The 26,917-nt window shown below is 38.2% G+C and overlaps 1 protein-coding gene across 1 annotated transcript; it reads left to right on the top strand.

The window, feature by feature from the left end:
* The first annotated feature begins 2,379 nt into the window (after positions 1 to 2,379).
* Positions 2,380 to 26,172, top strand: LOC116286083 (uncharacterized). Its single transcript, XM_031692437.2, has 5 exons — positions 2,380 to 2,410; positions 5,914 to 6,158; positions 14,993 to 15,126; positions 22,144 to 22,308; positions 24,863 to 26,172. Exons 3-5 carry the CDS (start codon positions 15,070 to 15,072, stop codon positions 25,475 to 25,477), a joined length of 837 nt encoding a protein of 278 aa, XP_031548297.2. The 5' UTR covers positions 2,380 to 2,410; positions 5,914 to 6,158; positions 14,993 to 15,069; the 3' UTR covers positions 25,478 to 26,172.
* The last annotated feature ends 745 nt before the right edge of the window (positions 26,173 to 26,917 follow it).

The raw sequence follows: 26,917 nt of genomic DNA, 5'->3' as shown, positions 1-26,917 counted from the left end.
GCTGAGTTTTTTTTTTCATAAATAAAAATCTTTTATTTATAAAAACAATTTGTAGTTGGTTTTTTCCCTTGGATGTAGTTTGAAAAGCCCTTTTCCACATAGTTTCCCAGGAGTTCTCAGCAGTATTGAGCCCCGGGTGCCTGCAATATATAGTAACTTGCTCATTTACACACTGTATTTAATTTCGCCCTTTCTGACCTCACTTTCTCACACTTTCTTGGTGCTTCCTGGGATAACTTCCTACATAGACTACTTGTCAAGTTCTTATCTCAGTGTCTCTGTTGGGGAAGCCCACACTAGGACAGTTGATATCAGAAGTGACCATAGGAAGCAGAGCCTCAGTATGGGATTCTGGAAACGAGGATAACAGCAAGGACCTGAAACTCCATGTGACCCCACTGCTGTCCTAAGTGTGGTGGTGACGGCCCCCAGCACTCTGCAGTGTCATAATTTCTAGGACTCTCACCCCTACTGGATTGTAATGGGGTGCAGGTAGAGAAGGATACACTGAGTTATGTAAACTCTTGGCCTTGAAATAGATGAAGATGATGATAATTTGAAGGCATATGCAACTGGTTAGCTGTTATTAAAAGTCATAGAAGCCCTAAAGGAAGAAAATAATAGACTCAAGAAAGCCAAGTATCAATTTGGGGTACTCTGGGAAAATCAGAAGACTGTGTTTTAACAGACACTCATTTCCTGAACACAAAATACAGACTGTGCTGAAAATCTGGTCCCAATAGTAACCTTCAGACAGTGATCTGATCTCAGTCAGATTTGATTTTGAGAGTGGCAGAGTTACAATGGATGCTGAATTCACTGCCCTGAAAAAAATTTCCTATTGAAGGTCAAGAATCTAAAAGGGATGGGACTCTTAGACTGGGAATGGATTATTCTGAGGACGTACTTAAAAACTTCAAGTCCCAGATTTCACTGAGTCTCCTGGACTGGCTTGCCACAGGAAGCAGTCTTCCAATTCCTAAAGGCCTTTCTGAAGTAATGGTCTTGTAAGATGATGCCTTTCCTCCACAAGATCAGTTTCCACCCTCTCGCACTGCTTGTAGGTAAATAACCAATGTCAAGTCTCGGCATGGCCAGATTGAGCAACTGTTGTCCCTGTATCAGAGAAAAGGGGTTACTCATATGAAGAGCTGGGGGTGCCTGGCTAGTAGGTAGCAGCAGAACGGAATGGAACCCGAGGGTGTTGGACTAGGGAGGGCAGGCTGTGAAGTTGAAGATGATGGATGTGAGGACAGTCTCTAATGAGTCAGGATTTAACATCTTGTCAGCAGTACCTGCAGCCAGTCCTATTACCCTGCTGGAATGTCTCCTTGAGAAAACTGAAACATTATCAAGGCTTTGTAAAATTTGTTCACTGAGCCCCGTAGTGTATCATAAATACCACATTTCCTTTATAAAAATTTGCTCTAGTTTCTTATGATAGCAAAAAATAAGGACAACATATAGTATAATATAGATGTTCATCCAACGCAGAAATAGTTTAATAAAATATTTGTATGGACAGTACTGGAAAGTTACTTGTTTTATTGTTTAAAGGTGAAATAAGCACGTTGTTTTCTGGTCCTCCTTACCTTTCTCTCCCTGACCTCATGAGCATGCAAAAATGTCTGGGAGGGTGTCTATGAAACTGTTCTCACTGGTTATTAAAAGTAGGAACTGAATTAAAAGTAGAAAAAGATGACTTTCAATCTCTGTTCTTCAGTAAACAAATGAAAGTGAAGAAAATTTGGTGAAATCATTTTGGTTGTTGTTTTTTCCCATTTCCAAATTTTGTATAACAAATACATATTCTTTTCATAGTAAAAAGAAAAACAGAACTATTGATAACACTACTGAGATCAATGCTTTTGTATTTCACATGCTCTTAATATAATTGTAATATGTGGTATCTTCTTGAGGGCAGTTTGGCGTTACTGTTACTTTCATTTTGATTAACTTTAATAGAGAAATACTTGCCACAGCTGAATGTTGAACACAGACTAACAGTCATAACTGGGAAGATTCAGGACTAATTCAGGACCAATTTTGATTGAATTGCTTTTCCTTTTCCAAGTAGAAATTGTTAAACAAGAGACTCACATCTTCATTAACTTGAGAAATAAAAATGTTACTGAACTTGGTTTTAGGAGTCTTAAGTTTAAGATTCTGAAATTTGCTCATAAATATAATGCAAAATAGTTAATGTTTAAGTCAGTTGTATTTAGGACAAAACCATTTTTCTCAAAGCAATATTTATCTTGGTGAAGAAAAACTGCAGTCTCTACAACCATGATTCACGAGTTTGGTCATTCTCTTGTAGGTGATTTCTGATATAGGCCTCAGTGGAAGAATGTTGATTGCTCCTCCTCTCACAATCTTCCTTCCCATGCCTTCTGTTCAAGACTCAAAAGTGAGAAATTTCAACTTTTCTTCTGATTCCAAAGTTCAGATTGAAGACTGAAAGAGAGGGGTCACACTTTAGAGAAAAGCTTCATTTCTCAGTCCCTTGTAAAGCTATGGAATTGTTGGCTTCAGGTCCATGCTTGCTGATACCTTGAAATGTTTTGGGATTGCCATTGTAAATTTGGAATCATGCATTTCCAACTGTGACGTATCAGAAAAAAAAAATCCTGAATCAAAACACTGTCGCCCTAATGCTTTGAGTATTCTCAGCAATTAAGTCTAGCAGTGTATCTAGGTGATCCAGCAAACTGTTTTAGGAAAACAGCTCCCCTCTGGAAACACAGCTTAACTGGGGTCCATTTGGCCTTTGTTTCTCACAAAAGCCATCATTTCGTAGCTGGGTTCTGGTGAGGTTAAGAGCAAGTAAAGAGAGAACGATGAAAGCCTTCTCAAATTCAGCAGTTGTCAAACTTGCTGCTCATTGAAATCACCTGGGAGTTAAAAATACACTGATTCTCTGAGTACCACCTCCAGAGATATTTGTATACCTGGGGTGGGAGGCAGCACCAGCAGTGGAGGTTTTAAAAGCTCTCCAGGTGATTCTAATATGCAGCCAAGGCTGAGACCCATGCTGGCTTACAGGACTGATATAATTAAGATACATTCTACAGTATCTTTTAAATTGACAATTTGAATTCCAGAGACATAGACAACTTGGTGCTTGAGTGTCATTCTGATCCCTTCTTAGGCTCACTGGTTTTCTAGGGTCATTTTAAGGCCTTCATATCCCAGAGACTTTCATGCTATTGGTGTTTCCACCCTACCTCACATTACATTAAAATACAGCCGCATCCCACATTTGCTATAACTGATACATAATTACATGAGTCAAATTGTAGTTTGAATAGTTAGTTTAAAAAATGTTGTGGTCATCTGGGTTCTTTGTGGCCAGGTCTCAAACATTACTGTAAATCCTTGTAGTTTCTTGGCATCGATGAATAACAGAGCCAAAGCCCTTAGTACGTCTCCCTAAGAGCACAGGTGGAGAACAGAGAAGTGAATCTTGCCTACCTGCACTGCCCCCACGCAGCACAATGTATTTGCGCCGAGTCTGAATCTTTGAGCAGGTCCCCAGCCTAGCGTCAGGTACTGGGCACATTCAGAGCCCTAAGCTATCAGACTTAGCTGGTGGCAACATGGATGAAGATAATAGCCTTGCCTTTGCCAGCTCACTTGTGGACACCAGAGTTCTTTGCTGCAAAGCTGGCCCAGCAGCTATTTACAGAACTCTGTAACATGCCTGGGCAGGGCCAGTAACTGGCTCTCATCGCTTGCCAGTCAGTGATGACAGTACAACTTCCATCAAAACAGCGGTGAGGCACATCGCCCAGCATCCAGCCCTGGTCAGTCAGTCAGGGCAGACCACTGGCCAAGAAAGCACCATCTGAGGGTACAGCCCGTACAAACCTGTACCTGATCATCATTTAAACCTACTTTTAACCATGCAGATGTGCTGGAGAACAGACAATTTACTGGAAAATACAAAACCCCAAAGTTAACAAGTTTATGAAGAGATACTCAAAATCATGAGTAAACAGAGAAAAAGGCAAATTAAAAATATAAGGTAACCCTTCATACCAGAGATTCCCAGTCCTGGCTGTGCTTTAGAATCACCTGAAATATTTGGGGAAGAAACTCCAATACCCAGGCCCTACCATAAGAGACCCAGACCTAAATGTTCTGGGCGGGGTTTGGGCATTGGTTTTATTTACAAGTTCCCGAGATGTTTCCCCAAATATTGCATAGCCAGAATGAAAGGCCGATTTCACTGGCAATAAGTACAAAGCTGGTCCGTGCTGGCGAGGGTGAGAGTGGTTCTAGAGAGCATCTGGCACGGCTTGGACAAATTAAGTACATGCAGACCTCTGCCTCAGCAGTTCTACTCCTAGGGACATTTTCATGTCAAAGAAAATTTTTCTTGGCTCCATCAAGGGACTCATACAAGGTATTTTTTGCAACATTATTTGTAGTGACCAGAAGTTGGAGACAACCTGAATGACCACCCGGGTGAGCAGATATTTCGATGGAGTGGCTGCACGAAGAGCAGTTAAATTAATGTTCCGAGTGCGCTGTTAATGGGTCTTAAAAGCATAGCAAAAACAGGAAGAATCTAAAACAATCAAACTCATTTTGCAAAACCACTCATAAAAAAACACATTAAACATATAAGGTGGAGGAGAATGGGATCAAGATGTAGAGATGAAGGTGAATAAAATGAGAGCCATGCAGAGACCGATGGTGATGTTATGTTGTGAACTGATAAGTAAGATTAACCCAACCCTCTGCACCTACATTAAAATAAAATAAAGTCAAATAAAATAGAAATGTAGGGACAGCAGGGAGGTGTAAGGAAAGCGAAGGCACTGAGAAGGGAGCGCACAAGGAGATCCGACTGTACAGTCCAGTTTCAGGTTCAATGCTGGATGCACATTTGGAAGGAGACGAGAAGCAAGAGTGAGCAGTTCAAGTCAGCATTCATTTGTGCATAACTGAAAACCTGACCCCGGCTCGGAGGTGGAATTTAGGTGGAAGGAAATGCAGAGAAGCTGAGGCTTTCGGGGAAGTCCGTGTTGGGCTGGTCTCCGTGTACTGAGGAGATGGGCTTGAATGGCTGAAAGATACGTGCTGTAGGAGAAGGGGGGTCATGAGAAACACAGGTGAACAGTTGAGACCACTGGGCTTCGAAAGCTAGACAGGAGGAGTCAGAACTCCATCTACCAGGAAATGGACAGCTGTTATTGAAGTCGGACCACGACAAAGATCAGGAAGGAACATACTAGGTAACTGGGGATAGAGAGACTGTCAGCAGGGAGGCGCTGGGGGCTGCTGCGGGAGACACTGGGTTTTTACAGGATCTGGAGAACCGGCTAGATTGAAAAGATTGTAAAAATTGTTGCCAGTGTTTCAGGAATTTGTGACATTATTTTAATATGAAAATATTATGCTATTTTAAAATATGAGGCAGCATGGTGTCGTGGTTAAAAGAATGGACTCTGAAGTCAGACTGCTTAGGTATATAATTTGGTTCCACCTCTTCCTAGTTGTGTGACCCCCAACCTGCTCCTTAACTTCTCTGTGCCTCAGAAATGGTGCCTTGGCTGTAAAATCAGGAAGATACCTGCTAGGATTGTTCTGAGAATTAAATGAGCTAATGTTCATAAGGTGCTTAGAGCAATTGCCTAGGACTTACTAAGTTCTATTTAAGTGTTTGTTAAATGTAAGTAAAGAATTCTCCTTTCCTAGGTTTGGGATGCAGATGCCTTTTCTTCCTACTTAATGGCTTCTCTGATGGAGAGATGTCAATCTCTTAGCATCATGGGATAGGGATGGCTTTGTGGTCTCCATTTTGGATCCAGGGGCTGGAAGCCACTAAGAGACTGAGTCTTATTCCAGAACTGACAAGCTGAACACCCAAACTTGTGGTAACTCTGGATTTTCATCTCTCCACAGCTCCTCCCTTAATCCCTGGAGCAAGACTTTTTGTGTGGCTGACCTGGATTTTATGCCAACTGCACACACCCAGAGAAAGTGTGAAGCTCTGCCCACTGAGACACAAGACATCTCTGGTCAGTGGGGACTGGGAGACCCCTGATGGCTCCATGGGTGGCATGGAATTTGAGTGAGGCAGCACCTGTACAGGGCCTGGCACACAGAGAAGGGAAGGCATGACCTGGGGTCATTCAACACTGAGCCTGGTGAGGAACACTTTCTAATTTTAATTGTATTAATTTTCACATGTTACTTAAGCCTAACTGGTTGTCAAAAATGAGAGAGAGGGAAAAATCCTCCATTATACTTTCTGTCCTTGTGGACATTAGATGTTTATACTTTCCTTTCATCTTTGTGTAATTTCCTAATTTTTTTAGCTAAGAGAGAATGGTGGGGGGAAAAAGGGTTTCCCTATCATTCTTTTTCTTGAGGAGCTCAAATTTTGGAGGGAAGGAGAGATGGGAATATAGCTACAAGTCGCTGATTTGAGAGCCATTTAGAGGCAAGGCTGAAGGGACAGAGCAAGCAGATGGCAGGGGAGGCTGTGTTGGAGGCCATGTGGGTCAGCTGCACCTAAGGGGTGGCAATCAGCCCAAATTTTGAAATAAGAATAGTTTCAGAAAACTGAGGCTCAGTTTCTCCCTGGTTGTGTGACTTTGGGCAAGTTACTTACACTTCAGAAGCTCAGTTTTCTTTTGAGTGAAATGGGGTCACAAGTACCGCCTGCTTGTGGATGTAGTCATGAGGATTAGAAGGTAAAATGCTTATGAAGTGCTCAACATGGGCCTGGCATAGAATGAAGCTTAGTAAATACTTGCTGGATGTGTGAATAAATGAATGGATTAGAGTGCGTTGGTGCAAAGTCCTGAAAGGTCATGGCAAAGCAGGCAGTACGGCGTCACTGCCTAATTGTTGTCTAGTTAGTTGACTCCTACCCAGTACCTTTAATTTAAAGATACAAATCATGATTTAAGAATGTGTGTAAATCAAACCATTATGCTACACCTTAAACATACACAGTGTTGTGTATCAATTATATCTTAATAAAACTGGAAGAAAAAAGAAATGCAAATTTTAAAAATGGGCAAAGGATTTGAATAAGCATTTCTCTGCAGAAGACATACAAAGGGTCAACAAGCACATGGAAAAGTGCTCAACATCACTAGTTATCAAGGAAATATAAATGAAACACAGTGAGCTATTACCTCATCTCTGTTAGAATGGCTGTTATCAAAGACAAGCAATGACAGAAGGCTGGCAAGGATGTGGAGAAAAGGGAACCCTGATGAACCGTTGTAGGAATGTAAAGTGGTTACAGCCATTATGGAAAACAGTATAGAAAATCCTCCAAAAATCTTAAAATTAAAAATAGAACAGCTGTATGCTCCAGCAGTTTTACTTCTACGTGTATGCCCTAAGGAAATAAGATCACTATCTCAAAGAGATATCTGCAGTCCTGTATTCACTGCAGCCTTATTCACCATAGCTAAGATATAGAAACAACAAATGCCCATCGATGGGTGAATGGATGAAGAAGATTGTATGTGTGTGTATATATATATACACAATAGAATATTCAGCCATTAAAAAAGAGGGAAATCCTGCCATTTGTAACAACATGGGTAGGCCTTGCAGACATTATGCAAAATGAAATAAATCAGACGGAGAAAGGCACATACTGTCTGATTTCACTTATATGTAGAATGTAAAGATTTCAAACTCATGGAAACAGAGTAGAATGGTGGTTGCCAGGGGCTGAGGGTAGAAGAAATGGAGAGATGTTGGTCAAAGGGTAAAAACTTTCAGTTATAAGATGCATAAGTTTTGGGGACCTTGTGTACAGCATAGTGACTCTAGTTAATAATATTGTATTGTATGCTTGGAAGATGCTGTGCAAGTAGACCTTCAGCGTTCTCACCACCACCACCCCAATAACACCACCACCAAAATAGTAATTATGGGAGGTGAAGAATGTGTTAACTAACCTTTTTGTGGTAAACATTTCACAATATATACATGTGTCAAATCATCGCATTGTATACCTTAAATGTATACAATATTATATGTCAATTTTATCTCAATAAAGTTGGGAAAAAAGAGACACACACACAAAAGATTATTTTTTTCATTGAACAGTTATTAAGTTCTTGTCCTGGGCACTGTACCAGATGATGGATTGAAAACTAAACTTACCCCCATGAATTGTTTGAAGACTAAAATACGACATTTGTAAAAATAACAGTAGAATTCTTTTATATTTATATATGAAAATCACAAGGAAAACCTGACCTTCATCTCTTCACTTAAGGGTAAAAATTAAAGAATGCTAAAATTGTTTGTTGTCCTGTATTCAAGTGCTTTTTTATTTTATGAATAAACATTGGGATCTTTTGCCTTAATCAGTTTTGGTGCAAGTTTAGGTGCTGTAGTCAGTGAGCCTCAGTCAATTCTGGAAGATGTTGAGTGTGAGCTGCAGAACTCCTAGTTGCTTTAAAGGCATGAGCTATTAAGGAAAGAGTTACTCACTGAGAGAGAATAACTTTCAATAAAGTTACCCTTAGAGGTTCTGCTAAGAAATGGACCATGAACGACCCAGCCACAGACATATATGGGGAGACCTGAGTCTCAGGATCAGATTGCTGGTGTTCAAGTTCCAAATCTACAACCTAGTTGCTGTGTACCTTAAGTAAATTATTCAGCCTCTCTGAAGTTCAGTTTTCTTTTTGTCTCTTTCTGTCTTTTTAACCTGTAAAATACATCGCAGGCAAGTGGAACTCTTCTGTGTGTGTGTTTTTTCGGTAAGTCCTTATTAGGGGCTCACCATGGGCAAAGCACTGTGCCAGGTGCTAGGGAATATAGCGATGATAACAACTGCAGTCTCTGTCCTTGTGGAAATTTAAGTCTAACAGGGACAATAGATACTAAACAAATAAAAACACTATCTAGGTATCTAGCTAGCTAGCTAGCTAGCTACCAACAATGGTGAGTACTAAGAAAGAGCACAGTGCTGGGAAGATTCTAAAAGCAGAGGAATAAATTTAAATTGGACATGAGATTTAAACTGAAACCCGAAGGGTGGTGTATTTGTTTTCTATGGCTGCTGTAAGAAATACCCAAAACTTTGTGGTTTAAAAAAGCACAAATCCTACAGTTCAGAAGGTCAGAATTCCAGCGTGGGTCTCCCGTGGGTTAAAATCGAGATATTCTGGAGGCCTTAGGGGAGAACTGGTTTTCTTGCTTTACCCAGCTTCTAGTCTACCCACATTCCTTGGCTTGTGGCCCCCTTCCTCCTCTTCAGAGCCACCAGAATTGTATTTATCTGACCATTATTTCCATTGTCACATCTCTTTCTTTGATTAACTTCTGTCTTTTGCTTCTGGTTTTGAAGACCCTGTGATTACATTGAACTCACTTGGATAATCTCCCTATTTTAAGGTTAGCTGATTATAGCCACCTCAGTTGCATCCATAACCTTAATCCCTCTTTGCTCATGTAACCTAACATATCCATGGGAATTAGGATGTGGACATTTTTGGTTGGTCATTATTTTGTCTGCCACGGATCGGTAGAAATGAGCCTGGGGAAGGGGGTTAGGGGTGGCGGATGACTTTCCAAGGAGGACACAGGTGGACAGAGATCTTGAGACAGTCTTCCATTAAATTAATGAAAAAGAAGAACATGTTTGAAGGGTGGAGAAAGTGGGGAATAGTGATGCAAGCAAAGTAGATGGAGCTAGCCTTTGCAGGGCCTTTTTTGCCATGTTAAAGATTTGTGATTTTTTCCTACATGCGATGGGAATCCTTTGGGATATTGATCGAGGTACGGCATGATGTGGTTGGCATTTAAGGATCACGCTATGGCCTTGGAGGAGAGTAGACTGGAGAAACTAAAGATGAGGCTACCGTAATTACCAGAGAAAGATATTTTTGAGAGTGTTTAATACAGAGCCTGGCAATCAGTAAGAAGTCTTGTGTCTGTAGTTTTACACGACCAGGCTGTTCTTCAGCATCTTCCTGACAACACATTATTTTTCCCCCACTCTACTTTCTCAGATGCTCTCTTCTTTCATGATGCCCACCTTCACTTCTTTTTGCCAACCTCCAGTACCCTTTAAGATCTGGCTCACACCTCCAAGAAGCCTTCAGCGACTGGCATTATTCCACATCAGTAACTGCTTTTGCTTTAATGTGTATTTTGAAAAACATCACTCTCTGCATATTTACTGTCAGTTTTGCCACATTCCTCCTAATTGAGTCGACTCCAGCATTACACAGCAGCTTCTGTCCTGCCCGAATTCTAGAGTCACCATGATTGAGACAGACCAGATTGTTAAAGCCCAGTTTTGAACATTAGGACCTTACATTACATGCTATGCCCTGATATGTACTATTTCAGCCTTAGTATGAGGTATAATGACCCGTTGCTGACCACCTGAAGCCCTGTTTCAGTCAGGACAGGCTAGATTTTGCTGTAGTAACAAATAACCCGGGTATTACAATGGCTCATAACAACAAAGGTTTATATTTTGGTCACACTGTTTGCCTATTACTGGTCATCGATGGGCTCTGCTCCATTTATCGTCTGAAACTCAGGCTAATGGAACCTGGCCTCTTTGCAAAACATTGCCATTGGTCATGGCTTATGACTGGTCTCAACATTAAATGCTCCATCCTCGAAGTGATACACCTCTCTTCTACTGACAACTCTGGCTAGAATAAACCTGACTTCAAGGAGGTGGAGAAGAAACAGAGGAGGACAGAAAGTGCAATTCTATCATGTATTGGGAGGGCTTGAATAACTGGTATTACTTTCATTGTGGCCTGGGGACCAGTGCTCATCCCAACGTTTAATGGTACTCCACATCTGAGAACCAGATTATGATAGTGGAGTTTACAAGTCCAAGTCCTTTTTCTATTACTCATTCTGTAGGCCTGAGATCCTCCTGGGTCTCCTTTCTGAGGTCCTATTCTGGTAATTAGCATGTTTTCCTGGGTTCCCAAATAGGGCTGGAAGCCTTGTCTTTCTTTTTCAGTCCCCATCCCTTAGGATACAGGAGTCTCATTTATCCAGGTGTTAGAGTTCTGCTAACTGTAGGCAGATCATTTTATAGATGGCATTGAATGCTCAAACTCTGATCATTCTACAACTGAATTGCACCTGTTCGGAAGCCCTGACATTTTTGTTTGGATTGTCTTATGCTGATCATTTGCCCAAACCCCAAACAGAGATCCAGTCTGCAAAGCTTTTAAGTCTCGCTTTCTGCCCAGAAATTTCTAAGCTTGTAATATAATTTGGGTCTAAATTCCAGCATCTTTTCCCTAGTAGTCAAGTCTTCTCCAGGCATTAAAGATGCTTCTTTCTTGCTGCTCGTAAACAACCATGCTGCCTTGATATATCCTGAGGCATGTCTAGTTGTTTTTGATTTTTTTCCTAAACATTTTTTCCTCTCCTCCATTTCCCAATTTTTCTTAGCATCTAATGTAGCACAGTGAATATAGTAAGTATTTAATAACCACTTCTTGGGTGAATGAACACAGAGCTGCAGACTTACCTTGAAACCCATGAAGCTTGCTGAATGCTTTAGTATTCCATCAGGAAAATGGGGTAATGATACTTAATTCAGGAAGGTATTAGGCGGATTAGATATGTTCAGTGTGGTATGTGCTGGAAGAGGCACCCATCACAAGACATTTCAGTAATATTAATGACAAGATGTGGCTGAGTCAGACACCAGCCAGGGTGTAGAGGAGCACCCATTTAGTGTGCCCGAGTGACATTCGTCAACAAGGGATGGAATTTTTGTTTTCTTACCTCTCATCCGTATCTGAACTGTGTTCCTGTATCCTTCTCTTGATGTGAAGGAAAAATAACCTCTCAATTGATTTGTTTTTGTTTTTTCTTTGAGGGGGGAAGGACAAGAGAGGTGGATTCTTGAATAAATGTGCAGATAGTTTTAGTTTTTTCACGCTCTCACTTTGGTCACTTTTATTTTGCATAGTCATTGCACTGGTTTGATTTTGACTTAATACCAAAAAACTTCTTTCATAATTTCTGTGCATTTTGAATGATTATCTTATCAAGTTTAAATTAATAGGAAATACAGATCTAAATACTATAATGAAGCCTTTGAAATCTGCTATCTGTCTGTCTGGTTATCATTTTAATCACTCAGCACAACATTATGAACTACAGTAATGTCCTGGCCTAAAAGAATTGTTAAAGATGGCAGAGCTAGGGCTGTCATATGAGTTGTCACCGCACTGAAAGACCAAAGCAGAAATACAAAGGTGTTTTCATTAGTATCAGATCACGATGAAATCAGTCATGGAAAATATTTGAAATGGGTAACTTGATCAATAAATTAATTTTATTGTTATCTTTAAGATTACAGTGTGGTTCATTTCATAATAGATGACATTTTAGCAGGCTTTGCATTCTTTTGGCTGAAAAAATTGCCAGTTGTTAAAGGACTGTCAACCACTCTCAATTAATACAGACTTCCAAATTCTTTCGGCTTAAAATTCTGCAGATATCAAAGACCTTATTTTCTAGGAGATATTCAGCATACCAATAAGAGTTACCTGTATTTCTTTGCATGTTGTAGTAATCCAGGTGTGCTCTATTCTAGCTGCTGCCCTTATGATGTGAGCACAAAAAGTGTTCTTTGAAAAACTAAGAAAATTCCAGTTTTATACTGAAAATTTAAGTGCACAGCAATTTACTTGTTCATTCTTACTTTGGCTCTTATAACACTTCATGAGTTAATGATAGGGAGGGTAGAACTTTGATATTATTTTGTCAGTGACCTAATGATGCACCCTGTGGAATTTTGCCTACTCAGTGGTACGGAAATCCAGTGCAGAATTTAAATATGTGTGTCTTAGTACCACAACGCCATACTAGATTTTTTTAAAAGCTCAAGTGAAATATATATTCTATTCAAATATATGTTCACTAGATACATTAAATCGATTTTTAAATTCATTGACTTACCAGGTGGTCATGATTAGTACTAGTGAAACTCCTAACTTGCCTGGGTTCCCTGTAGTTAAGTGACCATATGTCCTGGTTTATATGGGATAGTGTTGTCGCTGTAAAATTAAATTATTAATACTGCTCCCTTTTGCTCTCAGAAATACTTTGACTTGGAGTGATAAAATATATGATCACTCTACTTTCATTGTCACAAAAGCCATAGTTCCATTGCTTTAGTTTCATTATGGAGAGGCAAAGCATTGTCTCTTCCTCCTCCTTAGAACGAATCCCTTCTCTAACTTTTTCATGCCTTTTGTGTTCTGTAGATCCCAAGGCCATTTTACTTTGCTCCCGTGGATTCCAATGGAAACTTTAGCTAAAGAGTGCATTTATAAGAGCACTTTAGAAATGATCAAAATACGTTCTAATACATAATCAGTATACGTTTTACTCTACTCCAGGAAAGCTGAAATCTTGGCTCATTCACCATTGAGCACTCAGCATCTTGCACAATGCTTGGGTATAGTAGATGCAATAGTACTTATTGAAGGAATACACAATTTGAAAACTTAACCTATTTTTTAGTGTAAGAAAATTGAAGTTTCTTTACACACACAATTTTCTTCCCTAAAGGTATGAAAACACTCCATGAGCACCTTTGGAATCATTATCTAGTAAAATATTTCTCAAATATTGTTTGAATAAGGATTACTTGGCATTTAGCTGAAGAGTCAGGCCCTCAGACCCTGCCCCTGACAGTCTGGTTCAGTAAGTCTCAGGTGGCATATAACAGGCGTCATATCTAGGATCCTTTCCAAATCCAAGTCTTTGAAATCTTTGTTTCACTTTGTTTTCAAAAGGACATTTGCTTGACTTCCTACTAGGCTATCCATCTTTCTACAGAGTCACTATTAATAAGCTAATTATAGAGATGATATTAGGCTGAAAGGAAACTGGGTTCCATCATGCTACTGGTTTTGTCACTTCTCTTCTTTGGATACAAATTTCCTCGACCTTAAAACGACAAGGCTGAACTACAAGATCTCCCGGACCTCGTGCAGCTCCATGATCAGGTGATTCTTATCTTTGAAACCTGATAGGTATCTGGCCAGTTAAAAAGTGCTCTATGAGACATTTTCAACTAAAAAGCATAAGTACTTCGTCTTTGTTGCTTCATTTGTAATAAATTATCTATGGACAAATTACTACAGAAGAGATAGTTTCAGACTTTTAGGTTATTTAAGCACTATTCTTCATAAACAACTTTCGACACAAATTTTATTTGAGATTTTCTGGATACATGTATTGGGAACTGATTGAGCATTTTTTATTTGAGGTTAACAATGATTTCTTAACTTTTGCCAACTGACTTTTAGATCCCGCCGAAGATATTTCTGCAGGTAAGAAAAAAGTCCTTTAGTTTTGAGTATAATTTGCAGAAGTTAGAAAAGGCTCACCTGCCCACGTATCCTGTTACTAAATTGCAAGCAGAATCAGAAGTAATCTTCTGGGTAACTATTGCCAAATACAAACAACCAAATTATATTATTTTTTCCCAGAAGTATAAATCAAGTTAGATGAACAGTTTCCAGAAGCAGAGAGAGAGAATAGACTGGAAAAGTTTTAAAGCTGAGGAGGAACTCGAGAAGGTCAAGATTTAATGAGGAGAGGGTCATGATTGCCAGTAAGTTGTTGCCAATAGAGGGGAAAGAGGTTCATGTCTGGTTAGTAAAGGAGCAACAACAACATTCACTTATTTCAGAATTCTATCTTGGGCTGTTTCTGAGATCACAAGGAAGAGTTCTGTGAAATGATGTGATAGGAGAGAGAAAAGGAAGATGGTATGATTGCAGTGTCTTTCTACTAGGCGGGCTGCGTGGTGGCATAGTATTGGGGTGTAATCACAGAGGTGGGATTGATTTTCTTGTTTCCTTATGTAATTGCTTAACACCCCACTTCTTCCTTTAAGGTGGAGCTCATCTAAAGAATAATTATTTATTTAGCCTAATCCACACTAGCACTGATGTCTCATAGTAGATGCTAATCAACTCTATTATTCCTCAAGGTTGCAGGTTTATAAAGGGCAATGAACAGGCTGAAAAATGTTTCTGGAGGTAAACTTGTGATACCAGCACCTCAAGAATGGACAGAAAACGTGGGAAATACATAGTGAATATTGAACACTCTGGAAACCAGCCGGTGAGTATTGGTGGCAGCACTGTGGTATGTTCAGATAGGTCAGAGTCTTGTTTTCAATAATTATACAACTCTTAATATTTTTTTGTTACAAAATGATTCTTCCATGGAAGACAATTTTTGGCTATTCTATTACTACTTGTTAATTAGAAAACCTGTATTTTTTCTGTATATCAATATATGCAAAATTGAGAAATTCATTTTAATACTCACTGATCTATTAGCAGACTTGGGTAATAATTTAATAACCTGTTCAAATAATTCTCTACAGTTATAACTGAAGTATAAGACAACAAATCTACACTTGGCTTGATTAACAAATTATGTTCTTAAAATGTGATATATAAATGTGTTAATTACCTGGGTTTTTAGTAGAATGTGTGGATTTGTCAGAGCTCAAAGATCTCATGTATCTTTGAAAGTTAGAAGACAATCTTGTATGTGAAGTCTAGGCCTAGGAAGCAAATTATCTAGCAAATTCTCTGGATTAGTCTCTACTTAACTACATCTGAATTTCTTTTTTGGTAGAGAATTGTATTCAAGTGAAATATTAGAGTTCAATTATATATAGTATTATTTGACTATTGCTTATGTTTTTAGAAGAAACAATTTACTATTTAGTGCTGTGTTTTGGGATTGCCTTTTATGTAACTGTTCATATCTGACTAGAGCCCTTGATACTAGAAATAGAAATGGAAATTTGTTGAATAAAATCAGTGTAAGTTTGAATGGACAATTACATTTTGTGAGGAAAATTATTTTTGTCCCCCTACACTAACAAGGAAGTTATGAGGCAAAGAAAGCCTTCTCTTGATTCTAGATCAACACCCCTTCCCCTAAAGATGTTCTTCCTGGTTCTTCTGGTCTTACAACCATGTCTTTATGTTTTCACAGTGTCACGATACTCAGATAAAAAGGTCCCTTTAGTAAGGAATTGGTCATCTTGAAAATTTCCCTAGACAGTGCTGGGAGTTTTCAAATAAAGGGCATGTATTTTCATCATTGACTGTTTCACTTTACATCTGGGTATTTGGACATAATGGCAGAGAAAAAAAATTTTTTTCCCATTGAGGGCCATTTTTACCAATGGATTAAGTATCAGTTGAAGGCTAAATAAAACAGAAAAATTTAGGAGTTTGTTTTTCCCTCTTAGGAAACATGAAATGGTAAATTAATCTCTTTTAAGTTATGAGCAGAGAATTTAAAATTTTATTTCATGAACATAGCTAATGCATATTAGATGTATATCATGGAAATTATTGGTTTCTACCAAGAGGTAATTAACTATAATTCATAGCTCCCCAACTGCTCAAAATTTTAACTTTAGAGACTTAACTGCTCTCAGTGTAGTCACCCACCATCTTCCTTCTCTTAAATATTTTTGATTCTGGTAAGTTGATCTGGCTAGTGAATTTTTATTTAATTACAAAAGTTCAAAAATATTCAAGTTCATCAGCTACAAGCAACTGAATAGCTGAAGAATAGTGATAGTAATAATACCCCCAAACACAAAGCTTTTATAAAATATAAATCTTCGTGATTTTCTCAAAGTTAGAAACAGATGGAAGTTTGTTAAAGTACCTGTGTGTATCATATCTTCTCTTATTAGGTATCACTACATAGTTATTCTGTTTATTTCTTTGGCATGATTTTGTAACTTTAGAAACACAGACCTTGACTAATTTTTTTATGCCCAAGTGTCTTCCTTCTTGACTATATATGATTATACTCCCTTTTATCTTTAGTTATAGTTGCTCGATGGCCAGTGTCTGCACACATACTTAGCTTTATTACTATAATAGAAATTATAGATTAATTGAACTAGTAATGTCAATGGCATTTTCAAAAACCATTTAGGAGTGGATATTTAATCAATACGATTGAGAGTACAGTTAAATAATACTCGTGCTGTCCCATGAGAAAAAATTTAGATACTTCTATAATATTTTTCAGCTGTAACAAATTACATTCCCCTAAGTATGTAACACAGATTACGCTCCTTCTTTTTCTTAAAACTGTATCTGGAGTTATTTTTCTTTTAACTGTGCCTCAAGAAAACCTAACCACCAAAATCTTTCTTAACTGAATCCACCCTTTTAATTCATTTACTTTAAAAAATTCAACATGTATTTGAAAGATTTAAAGAATAATATAATAATAATAAACTTGGTACAAGCACCAAGTTGAAGAAATAAACCATTACAGATATAGATGAAATCTTTGTTTTTTAATTTTTTTGTTGAATATATTTGACATATAACATCGTGTAAATTTAAGGTGTGCAATGTGCTCCTTTGATATTATTACATATTCTAGTATGATTGCCACTATAGTGATATTTATCACATTACATAATTATAATACAAGAAGGTTGTCTATACCCATTATACTGTTCCTTAGTTGTGAAATCTTTTGTTTATATCTTCCCAACACCCCTCCCTTTCTCCTCTGTGCTACCCATCTCATAAAGACTATGGTGAATATGATTGTGCTCAAACATTTTCCAGCTTCTAATCTTTTTGCACGTATTTTGTCAAATTCAAACAAGTCTTTTGTGCTTCACCAATGAAGCATAAGATCTGTAAGAGTAGAAAAATCAAATAGAAACTAGAAAATGCATGTTGGGAGGTTGCCAAATGACTTGTCTTCCATAGTTCTTTCATGGACTGCCTAGTTCTGTCAAAAAAGAGGATGGCATTAATAATATTAAGGCCATAGATCTCGTTCTGATATGAGGAATTTTAGTTAGTAGAGTGTGGACAGATGGATACTGGTCTTATTAGACTTAGAAACCCTGGCACTAGAACCTGAATAATGTAAATTTGTTGTTGTTTTGAAAAACTTTAAAAAATATTTAGACTTATAGAAAATTGTGAACACAGTACAGAGAGTTTCCATGCACCTGGGATGCAATTTCCTCTTTTTTTTTTTCAATTTGACTGAGATATAATTGACATATATCACTGTATAAGTTTAAGGTGTACAGCACAATGATTTGACTTAAATACATTATTAAGTAATTACCACAATAAGTTTAGTGAAATTCCATCATTTCATATAGAAACAAAATTAAAGAAATAGAAGACATTTTTTCTGATGAGAACTCTTAGGATTTACTTTAACTTTCATATGTAACATACATCAGTGTTAATTATGTTTGTCATGTTGTGCATTACATCCCTAGTACTTATTTATTTTATAACTGAAAGTTTGTGCCTTTTGACTGCCTTCATCCAGTTCCCCCTCCCCTCAATGGACCCCACCTCTGATAACCACAAATCTGATCTCTATTTCTATGAGTTTGTTTGTTTGTTCTTGAAGTATAATTGGCCGATAGTAACACTGTATTAGTTCCTGTTACACAACATAGTGTTTTGGTATTTTTGTACATTTCAAAATGATCACCATAGTAAGTCTAGTTACAATCTGTCACCATATAAAGATATTACATAGTTATTGGCCATATTCCCCACACTGTACATTTCATACCTGTGACTCATTTATTTTGCAACTGGATGTTGGTACCTCTTAACCTCCCTCACCTCTTTTCCTCACCCGTTTCCCCTGTTACTAACATTTAACATTAATATGGTACATTTGTTACAATTAATGAACCAATGTTGATACATTATTATTAGTAAAAGTGCATACTTTATTCAGACCTTCTTAGTTTTTACTTACTGCACCTTTTCTGTTCCAGGATCACACTGCAGATACCAAATTACGTTTAGCAATCATGACTCCTTGGGCTTCTCTTGGCTGTGACAGGTTCTCAGACTTTCCTTATTTTGGATGACCTTGATAGTTTTGAAGAGTACTGGTCAGATATTTTGTAGGATTTCCACCAATTGGAATTTGTCTGATTTTTCTTCCCCTGATGATTAGGCTGGGGCTGTGGTTTTTGCTTTAGGGACGACCATGGAAGCAAAATGCCGTTCTCATCACATCAGGTCAATGATACCCGTTATTAACATGACTTATCATTGTTGATGTTGACTCTGGGGACCTGGCTGAAGAAGTAGTTGACAGGATTCTTAAAGTTGTTCTCCACACTCCCCCTTCCCAAACTGTGTTCTTTGAAAGTTGCTGTGCTCAGCCCACACTTAAGAAAGTGGGGAGTTATGTTCCTTAAGGGTATAGTGTCTATGTCAATCATTTGGAGTTCTTCTGCATAAGAGATTTGTCTCTTCTCCTTCATTTATTTATTTGTTCAATGATTTATATGAATATGAACTCCCAGATATTTGTCTTGTATTTTGGGTTATAATCCAGTACTACTGTAAGTTTCTTGCTCAAATTGTTATAGCATTGGCCTTTGAGAACTCTTTCAGTTAGTTCTTGTGTCTTTTATTATTATTATTATTATTATCATTATCATTATCATTATCATTATTATTAGTTTGGTGAAGCATGGAAGACTTCCTTAATCTCTGGTGCGACAAGATGCCCTAGGCTTATCTTGTATATTTCTCCCAGCCCTAGAATCAGCCATTTCTCCAAGGACCCCTGGTTCCTTTTATCAGAAACCAAGATCTAGGTGCTTGTTGCTGCTAGTGTGTTGTTGCTTCTAGGTCCTCTCAGCTGACACAGCAAGGAAATATATGTGTGTATATTATATATATATTTCTCTAAATATTTCTGTATGTAATCATCTGCATTTATATTAAGCTAAACGTGAGTTTATACTGATAACTCCAACTTTTTTTGATTTTTTTGTATATTTACCTTGTATTCAGTGACCTCGTTAATTCACTTTCTCATTCTAACATTCTGTTTGTAGATTCTTCTGGATTTTCTATAAACACAAGCATTGCATTATTCTTTTTATTCTGGATTTTAGAACTTTCTTTTTGTTTTCCTGACAATACACTGGCTAAGACCTCTGATGTAATGTTGAATGGAAGTGGGAAAGTGAACATCTTATGTTGGCCCTGAATTCAGGGGGAAAGCATGAAATATTTCACCATTAATTATGATGTTAGCTTTAGGTTTTATGGAATTACCTTTTATCAGATTGTAGATTCTGTTACTAGTTTGCTCAGAAGTTTCTATCACAGATGGTTGTTGAATTTTGCTAAAACTCTTTCTGCATTTTTGATATATTCACACATTTTTTCTCCTTTATTTTTGTTACTGTGGTAAATTATATTAGCTGTTTTGAATATTAAATTAACTTTCATTTCAAGTTAGCTTAGGTTTTGGGTAGACCTCATTTGGTCATGATTTTTTAACCTTTTTATATATTCTTGGATTTAATTGACCATGTATTTTGTTTAGAATGTTTGTACCTATGTTCTTGATGGGTTGACATTCCAAGGTTTCAAGGTCAACTCTTTAGCTTTCTATGCCAGGCAGCCTCAAAATATGGCAAAGTCCTTAGGGGAAACCAGTCTTGTGTTTGTGATCAGTTCCTTTCTTCCAGCAGGATTTTATCTCCTAATCACTATGATACTGCTGGAGACTTTACTCTGCCTTTCCATCCTGGTCTCCAGCCTCCTGAGCTATCCCAGAACATTACAAAGGCCTTGCAATTGGGCCTTTTCTATTTTCCAGTCCATTATACCAGACTCACATGAACACCAGAAGTTTTGTTGACTGTTTTGGTTTGTCAGAACCTCAGCTTATGCTTAGAATCAACCAATTCCCCCAGAAAAGAAAATGTTCTTTGATTGTTAGGTTACTTTGGAAAAGCTCTTTCTTTTTTTGAATTAAAAAAAATCTGATTTTCACTTCTCTCAAAGCTCTTCAATTTTATTTATTTATTGATTGATTGATTGATTGATTGATTACAGTGGAAGAAGTGGACTATTGCAGTTTGCTCTATCCAGAATCTCACTTTACCTCTTTAGATTTGGTTTTCTCATTATGAGTAAGACCCCAAAGGGTTGTCCTTAACAAGCCTTAAGGTCTCTAGAGTTTTCATTGTGGGACTTGTTATTTTTTCATTTAATTTACTATATTTTTTCCAGAACGAATTTTATTATTCCATACTAGCTGAGGCATACAAATTTATGGTCATGTAGAATTACACAGAAGTATGTCACTTTTTTAATTGAATGATTCTTTAAATTCTATAGTGCTTTACAATTTTCAAAAGTTTCACCCACATGATTTCATACAATCCCATAATAACCCTTTTCCCCCCTACTCCTCTGCTGCTCCTCCCCCTTCCCTCTACCCACTGGTAACCAATAATTTGTTCTCTTTATCTATAAGTTTGTTCCTTTTTTGTTTTATTCACTATTTTGTTGTATTTTTTTGGATTCCACATATAAGTGATACACAGTATTTGTATTTCTCTCTCTGACTTATTTCACTTAGCATAATGCCCTTCAAGTCCATCCATGTTGCTGCAAATGGCAAAAATTCTTTTTTATGGCTGAGTAGTATTCCATCATGTATTCTTCCACATGTTCTTTATCCACTCATCTGTTAATGGACACTTAGGTTGATTCCATACCTTGGCAATTGTAAATAATACTGCTATGAACATTGGGGTGCAATTTCTTTTGAATTGGTTTTTGGTTTTTTTTCAGATATGTACCCAGGAGTGGAATTGCTAGGTCATGTAGTAGTTCTATTTTTAGTTTTTTGAGACACCTCCAACTTTTTTCCAAGTGGCTGCAAAAATTTACATTTCCCCCAACAGTGTATGAGGGTTCCCTTTTCTCCATATCCTACTGTGGAATTTTTTAAAATGTGATCTTCCTTCATCAACTTGCCACATAATGATATTTAACAAATCCATTAAGTATGATGAAGATAAAAAATGATGTCTGAATTTTAACATCAATAATTATATAAAATAATTAAGTGTAACCTGATCTAATTAGATTTTCTTATTTTGAGAAGAAATATAATAAATGTATTTATTTATTCCTTAGTCTGGTTTCAAATGATCTTGTTTGATCAAATATGCCATAATATGTCACGATTTGATTTATATTTGTCAGTAGTGTATTGCTTTAGACATAAAAGACAATAGCTTCTTATTTTTCCCCCATTCTTTTCTGAATACAGCCGTTCATGAACCTTACAAAGTATGAAGCTCACAGTTCAGCATGTGGGTTGAAAACATCAGTTGATGTAACTGGTGATGCTGGTACCAATTTAACTGATGTCTGCACCAACACAGGGACACTTGGACACTCAAACTTTCCAAACAGAGAATTCCAACAAAGTCAGGTAATGTTTGGGGCAACACCGTTTCTTTGGGTTATAATGTAATCCACATGGAAATGCACTTGATCTAATATTTTAGAGGAAAAACATTCAATTAATTAGCATTGTTCTTTTGAAAATCTATAGCATCTTTTGAACATGTCAAGTCACTGAGAGGGAATGCAGAACAGGTAGATTTATGGGATTCTTCATTTAAGATGAAAAGAAGAAACATGCAGAGTTTAGGGAAAACATATAAAGGTTAAAAAAAAAGCTTAGTTTTGTGCCCCCTTTGTTTGGAGGACTGAGTAGGTGATGACAGCAAATTCGTTGACAGTGAGTGACACTGTAGCCCTTGCTCAGTGGAGGGTGAAGTCATGTGTTAAAGCCTGAGGCCATAGTCTGTGGGTGATCTGCCTCACTCTCCTTCCTTTCTTGCTTCTGAGGCTCACTGTGGGCCTTCCAGCAGCCTCCTATTTCTGACCTCACCCGTTTTCAGCCTTGACTCAGAAACTATGTAGTGTCACCTGGATTTGGTGCCCAGAAGCAGATTTCCTATATTCTTCACCATTTTTCTTGTTATTCTGTTTTCTTCATCCTGAGATCTGATCTCTGAGTCTTCCTCTCATTCAGCCCCCATCCCCGGCTCCAAGGTGGAAACTTGATTTTGACTGATTGCTGGCGATGCTTGGCATACTGGGTGCTGCTGGCTCTGGACTACAGCCCTGCTGTGATTAATCGTGCTGTGGGGACAGTTTGGAAAGACTTCAATAAAACGAGAGAGGAAAAACTCTTTAGGACAAAAGACACTGCAGAAGAAGGCTTTTGATGGGGATTATTTAGAGAATATGTCTCTGATGACCTCAAACAAACCAGGCCGATCAGAGAGCTGAAAATTATTTTAGACACCTTTACTCAGCCACAGATGGAAAACACTGTGGCCTAGGAAGTTTAGATTGTTGGCAAGAATTCACACAGCTAGTTACTGGCAGTAACAGCACTGAGCACAGATCTGAGGTCAGGCTAAGATGAGTTTCTGTTAATCTCTTGTTAAAAATTGTTTAAAAATGAGGGTGATCTGCCTCTGAGATGTGTGTACCATCCTTCCTCTCCTCCGCTCTTAGCTTCCTTTCTAAGGCCTAGATGACTTGGAGCAGAGGGCGCCATTAGTCTTTGGACTCTCTTACTTGGTGCCCCGAATCCCTTAGCCTTTGTACCCAATGCCCTTGACCTGCTCCTCATTGCCTAGTGGGTGTCGCTCTCAAAACCAAATTGAGGTTTATTGTCCAAGACAGTGTCCCATATTTTGGGACATTGAAGAGCTACCCTACATGCTCCAAAGACATATGCACTGTTTGTTTCCTTTAGTGATCGTTTTCAGTCACCAGACAAGGGATAAGAATGAGCTAATTAGTGAAATCATGTGAAATTAGTGAAATGTTCTTTGGGCACTAAGTAAGTAGTGCTAGGAAAATGTTATCCATACCGTTTCTTATTTACTATTTATAGTAGCCTTATGAAATGGGTGATATTATTCATACCAGGGAACAGAGGCTTTCCAGGACAATGCACATTTTCAAATGCCATCATCTATCTAGTAAAAGATGGGTTTAAAATTTAAACCTGAATCTGTCAGACTCCGATGCCTATGCCCTTAATTATGACAATGCACTGCCTTCTGCAAAAATCTAATTTGGAGGAAGTTTCTGGCAAGTTAAAAATTAGGGAAGTTAAGAAACTTGCTCAGAAGATTAATGGTATGAAATTCAAGACTATCTGATCTCAAGGCTTACATGTTTTATACTATGCAATGTTTCCTTTACAATAACAAATTATACATACATACATACATATATATATGTATATATATGTGTGTGTGTATATATATATATATGAGATAGATGGACAGAGAGAGAGAGAGAGAGAGAGAGATTGCCAAGTAATGTTACTGACATTAATCCCTATTCTAACTTTATCACATAGATTTTTATGGATGTATCTTACCCATACAGTGAAAACAGCTGGAGGCAGCAGAAGCTGGATTTCAACAAATGTTTTCAACTCCAAATTTCATGCTGCCAAATACTATAGTAACCTGTTGGAAAAGTTAGCTAGAATATTTGTTAAGCCATTAATTAATGCATTTAAAATGGGAGACTCCAAAGCAGACACATTTCTGATACGTGAGAGGCCAAAAAGGGAAGAAAGTTTAATCAGATGATCTTTTGGGTCCCTCAAATCGCTGTATGCAGCAGTAAGTCACACAGTGGATAATTCTTTCGATGCTGTGAGGAAGAAAGGGTTTCTAAGATAACATTTATTGTTTATTTTAGTTTTAAATACAGACATACAGAAAGAAAGCAGAGAGATCAGTGGAAATTTCTTTATTCCAATACAAGAACCAAGACTTTCGTAAATGAAAACTTAAATTTGAGCCAATATTACAGGCCATTAAGATACACTTTATGTTTATACATTTTTTCACTAAAGTAATCTGTATATAAAAGGATGATCAATGGCATGAATTTTTCTTGCAATATTTAGTTTTAACTTCAGTGTTTATATGAATCCTTTCCAGGTGACACGGAATTTCTTCAGTGACTGGTCTCTGTGGAAAATATTCCTGGTTTCTCTCTTAGCTTGTGTAATAACAACAGCAATTGGAGTTCTCATAGTGTGTCTGGTGTATAGTGGGAGAAATAATAACACCACCATTGTTATCCATCTTCCTCAAAAACATGGGACACCCTCATCGACAACTGAAACAGCTTCATCTGCTAGTTCCCAAACTACAGTTCCCACTACTACAGTAGGTTCCACAACCACAACGTCTTTTCCAACTACCATCTCTACAACCACTGCTAGCTCTTCAACAGAACCTACCGGCTTAACAACCACTGATTCAACAGAAACTACAACAGCAGCAGCAACCAATTCATCTGACCTGACAACAACAGTGGCCACAGAGGCTCCAACCACAGCCGCCCCCACTGCTGCTCCTACTGAATCCACGGCCACGGCATCACCCACCTCTCCAGCAGAACCAGTTACCACTGCAGATGCCAGTACTGGTACCGCTGAGGCTCCAACCACAGCCGCCCCCACTGCTGCTCCTACTGAATCCACGGCCACGGCATCGCCCACCTCTGCAGCGGAACCAGCTACCACAATAGCTGCCAGCCCTACTACTTAATCTACAACGTCAACAACCACCACTCCTTCTTCTACCACTTCTACTGAACCTACAACCACCACAGTTGCTTTCACTTCAACTGAACCAACTATCACAACAACTGCCAGCACTACCACTTAAGGGTACAGTCACATCAGCCAGTACCATCCCTTCTACAACTTCTGCTGAACCTACAGCCACGGCCGCAGTTACCCCTTCTTCTGAATCCCACCCACACAACTGTTAGCTCCATCTTTTAACCTGAACCTGCCACCATAACTCCAGTCGTCTTCCCTCAGCTGGAGACGTTACCACAATTGCAAGTGCTGTTTCAGTTGCACCCAGCACCATGACTACCGGGTTCTTATGGCCTGAATCTCTGACGGCCGTAACATTTTCTGGTCTACCATTGTAATATTACGGTACCAGTTCAACTCCACAATGGTTCCACAGTGGTAAAGCCTCCCACTCAGCTGAAGCTACAACTACATAAATTACTCAGCAACTTCAAGTCTGAATTATTTTCATTTCAAATGAACCTACAATATCAGTTTAACAGAATCTCCAGACACTACTGTGCGCTCTTCAACTGAATTTGCGCTACCACGTTAGCTACCTTCAACTCAGTGACTGGATCTGGTCTGTTCTCTGACATAAATAAAACATCATCTTCAACCCCCTTTCCTCCAGTAAAAATAAAGGTGACACAGATGCTACCAGCTCAGCTGACTTTCTAATCACAGCACCCTAATGACCTCAGCTGAAATGATAATTTCCATACCTGGTAATAGAAACATAATGATACCTGTTAATAGAAAATGCACCCACAACTAAGTAATTTATTGTCACAATGCAGTTAGCAATTCCACTCTGCCTTCGCATGAATCCATTGCCACAACAACATTCCGTCAACAATACATGCTGCTACAATAACTTCTACTGAAATTTTGCAGTAGGGACCAACCACCACATCAATCAGTCCTACAGTCATACTACCATTTCTACACCTCGTCATTTCTACACTGCCACCATTTCTACTGCACATGGTACTACAACATACAAACCTCACTAAACCCTCCAGTACCCTATCAACTGATTCTGTAAGCACTGTAACTTCTGCTGATACATTGTTTAAAGCTATCTATTACTTATTAGTCTGAACCAAATGCTGCCTCTATGTATGCTAATCCAGTAATCACAATATCACACCTACTTGACAGAAATGGCAAAGTCATAATGACCCCTTCCGTTGCAACCATTGTTAGGATGCTTGCAAGGTAAATCCTAACATCCATTATCATCACTCCCACACCAGAGGTCAATAACCGCCAATGTACAACTCTAACAATTGCCAAAATAACCACTTCGAAAACAAGGTTACTTAACCAGTCCAACTATCATTCAAGTGATAATGAATTTCATCCCCAAAACAAGATTTAGATTTAACAATACCGTGTTAGC

The sequence above is a fragment of the Vicugna pacos genome, chromosome 30, assembly GCF_048564905.1.
Source record: "Vicugna pacos chromosome 30, VicPac4, whole genome shotgun sequence".
Classification (NCBI taxonomy): Eukaryota; Metazoa; Chordata; class Mammalia; order Artiodactyla; family Camelidae; genus Vicugna; species Vicugna pacos.
Note: the sequence above shows the minus strand (reverse complement) of the source record. Positions and strands in the feature narration are given on the sequence as shown.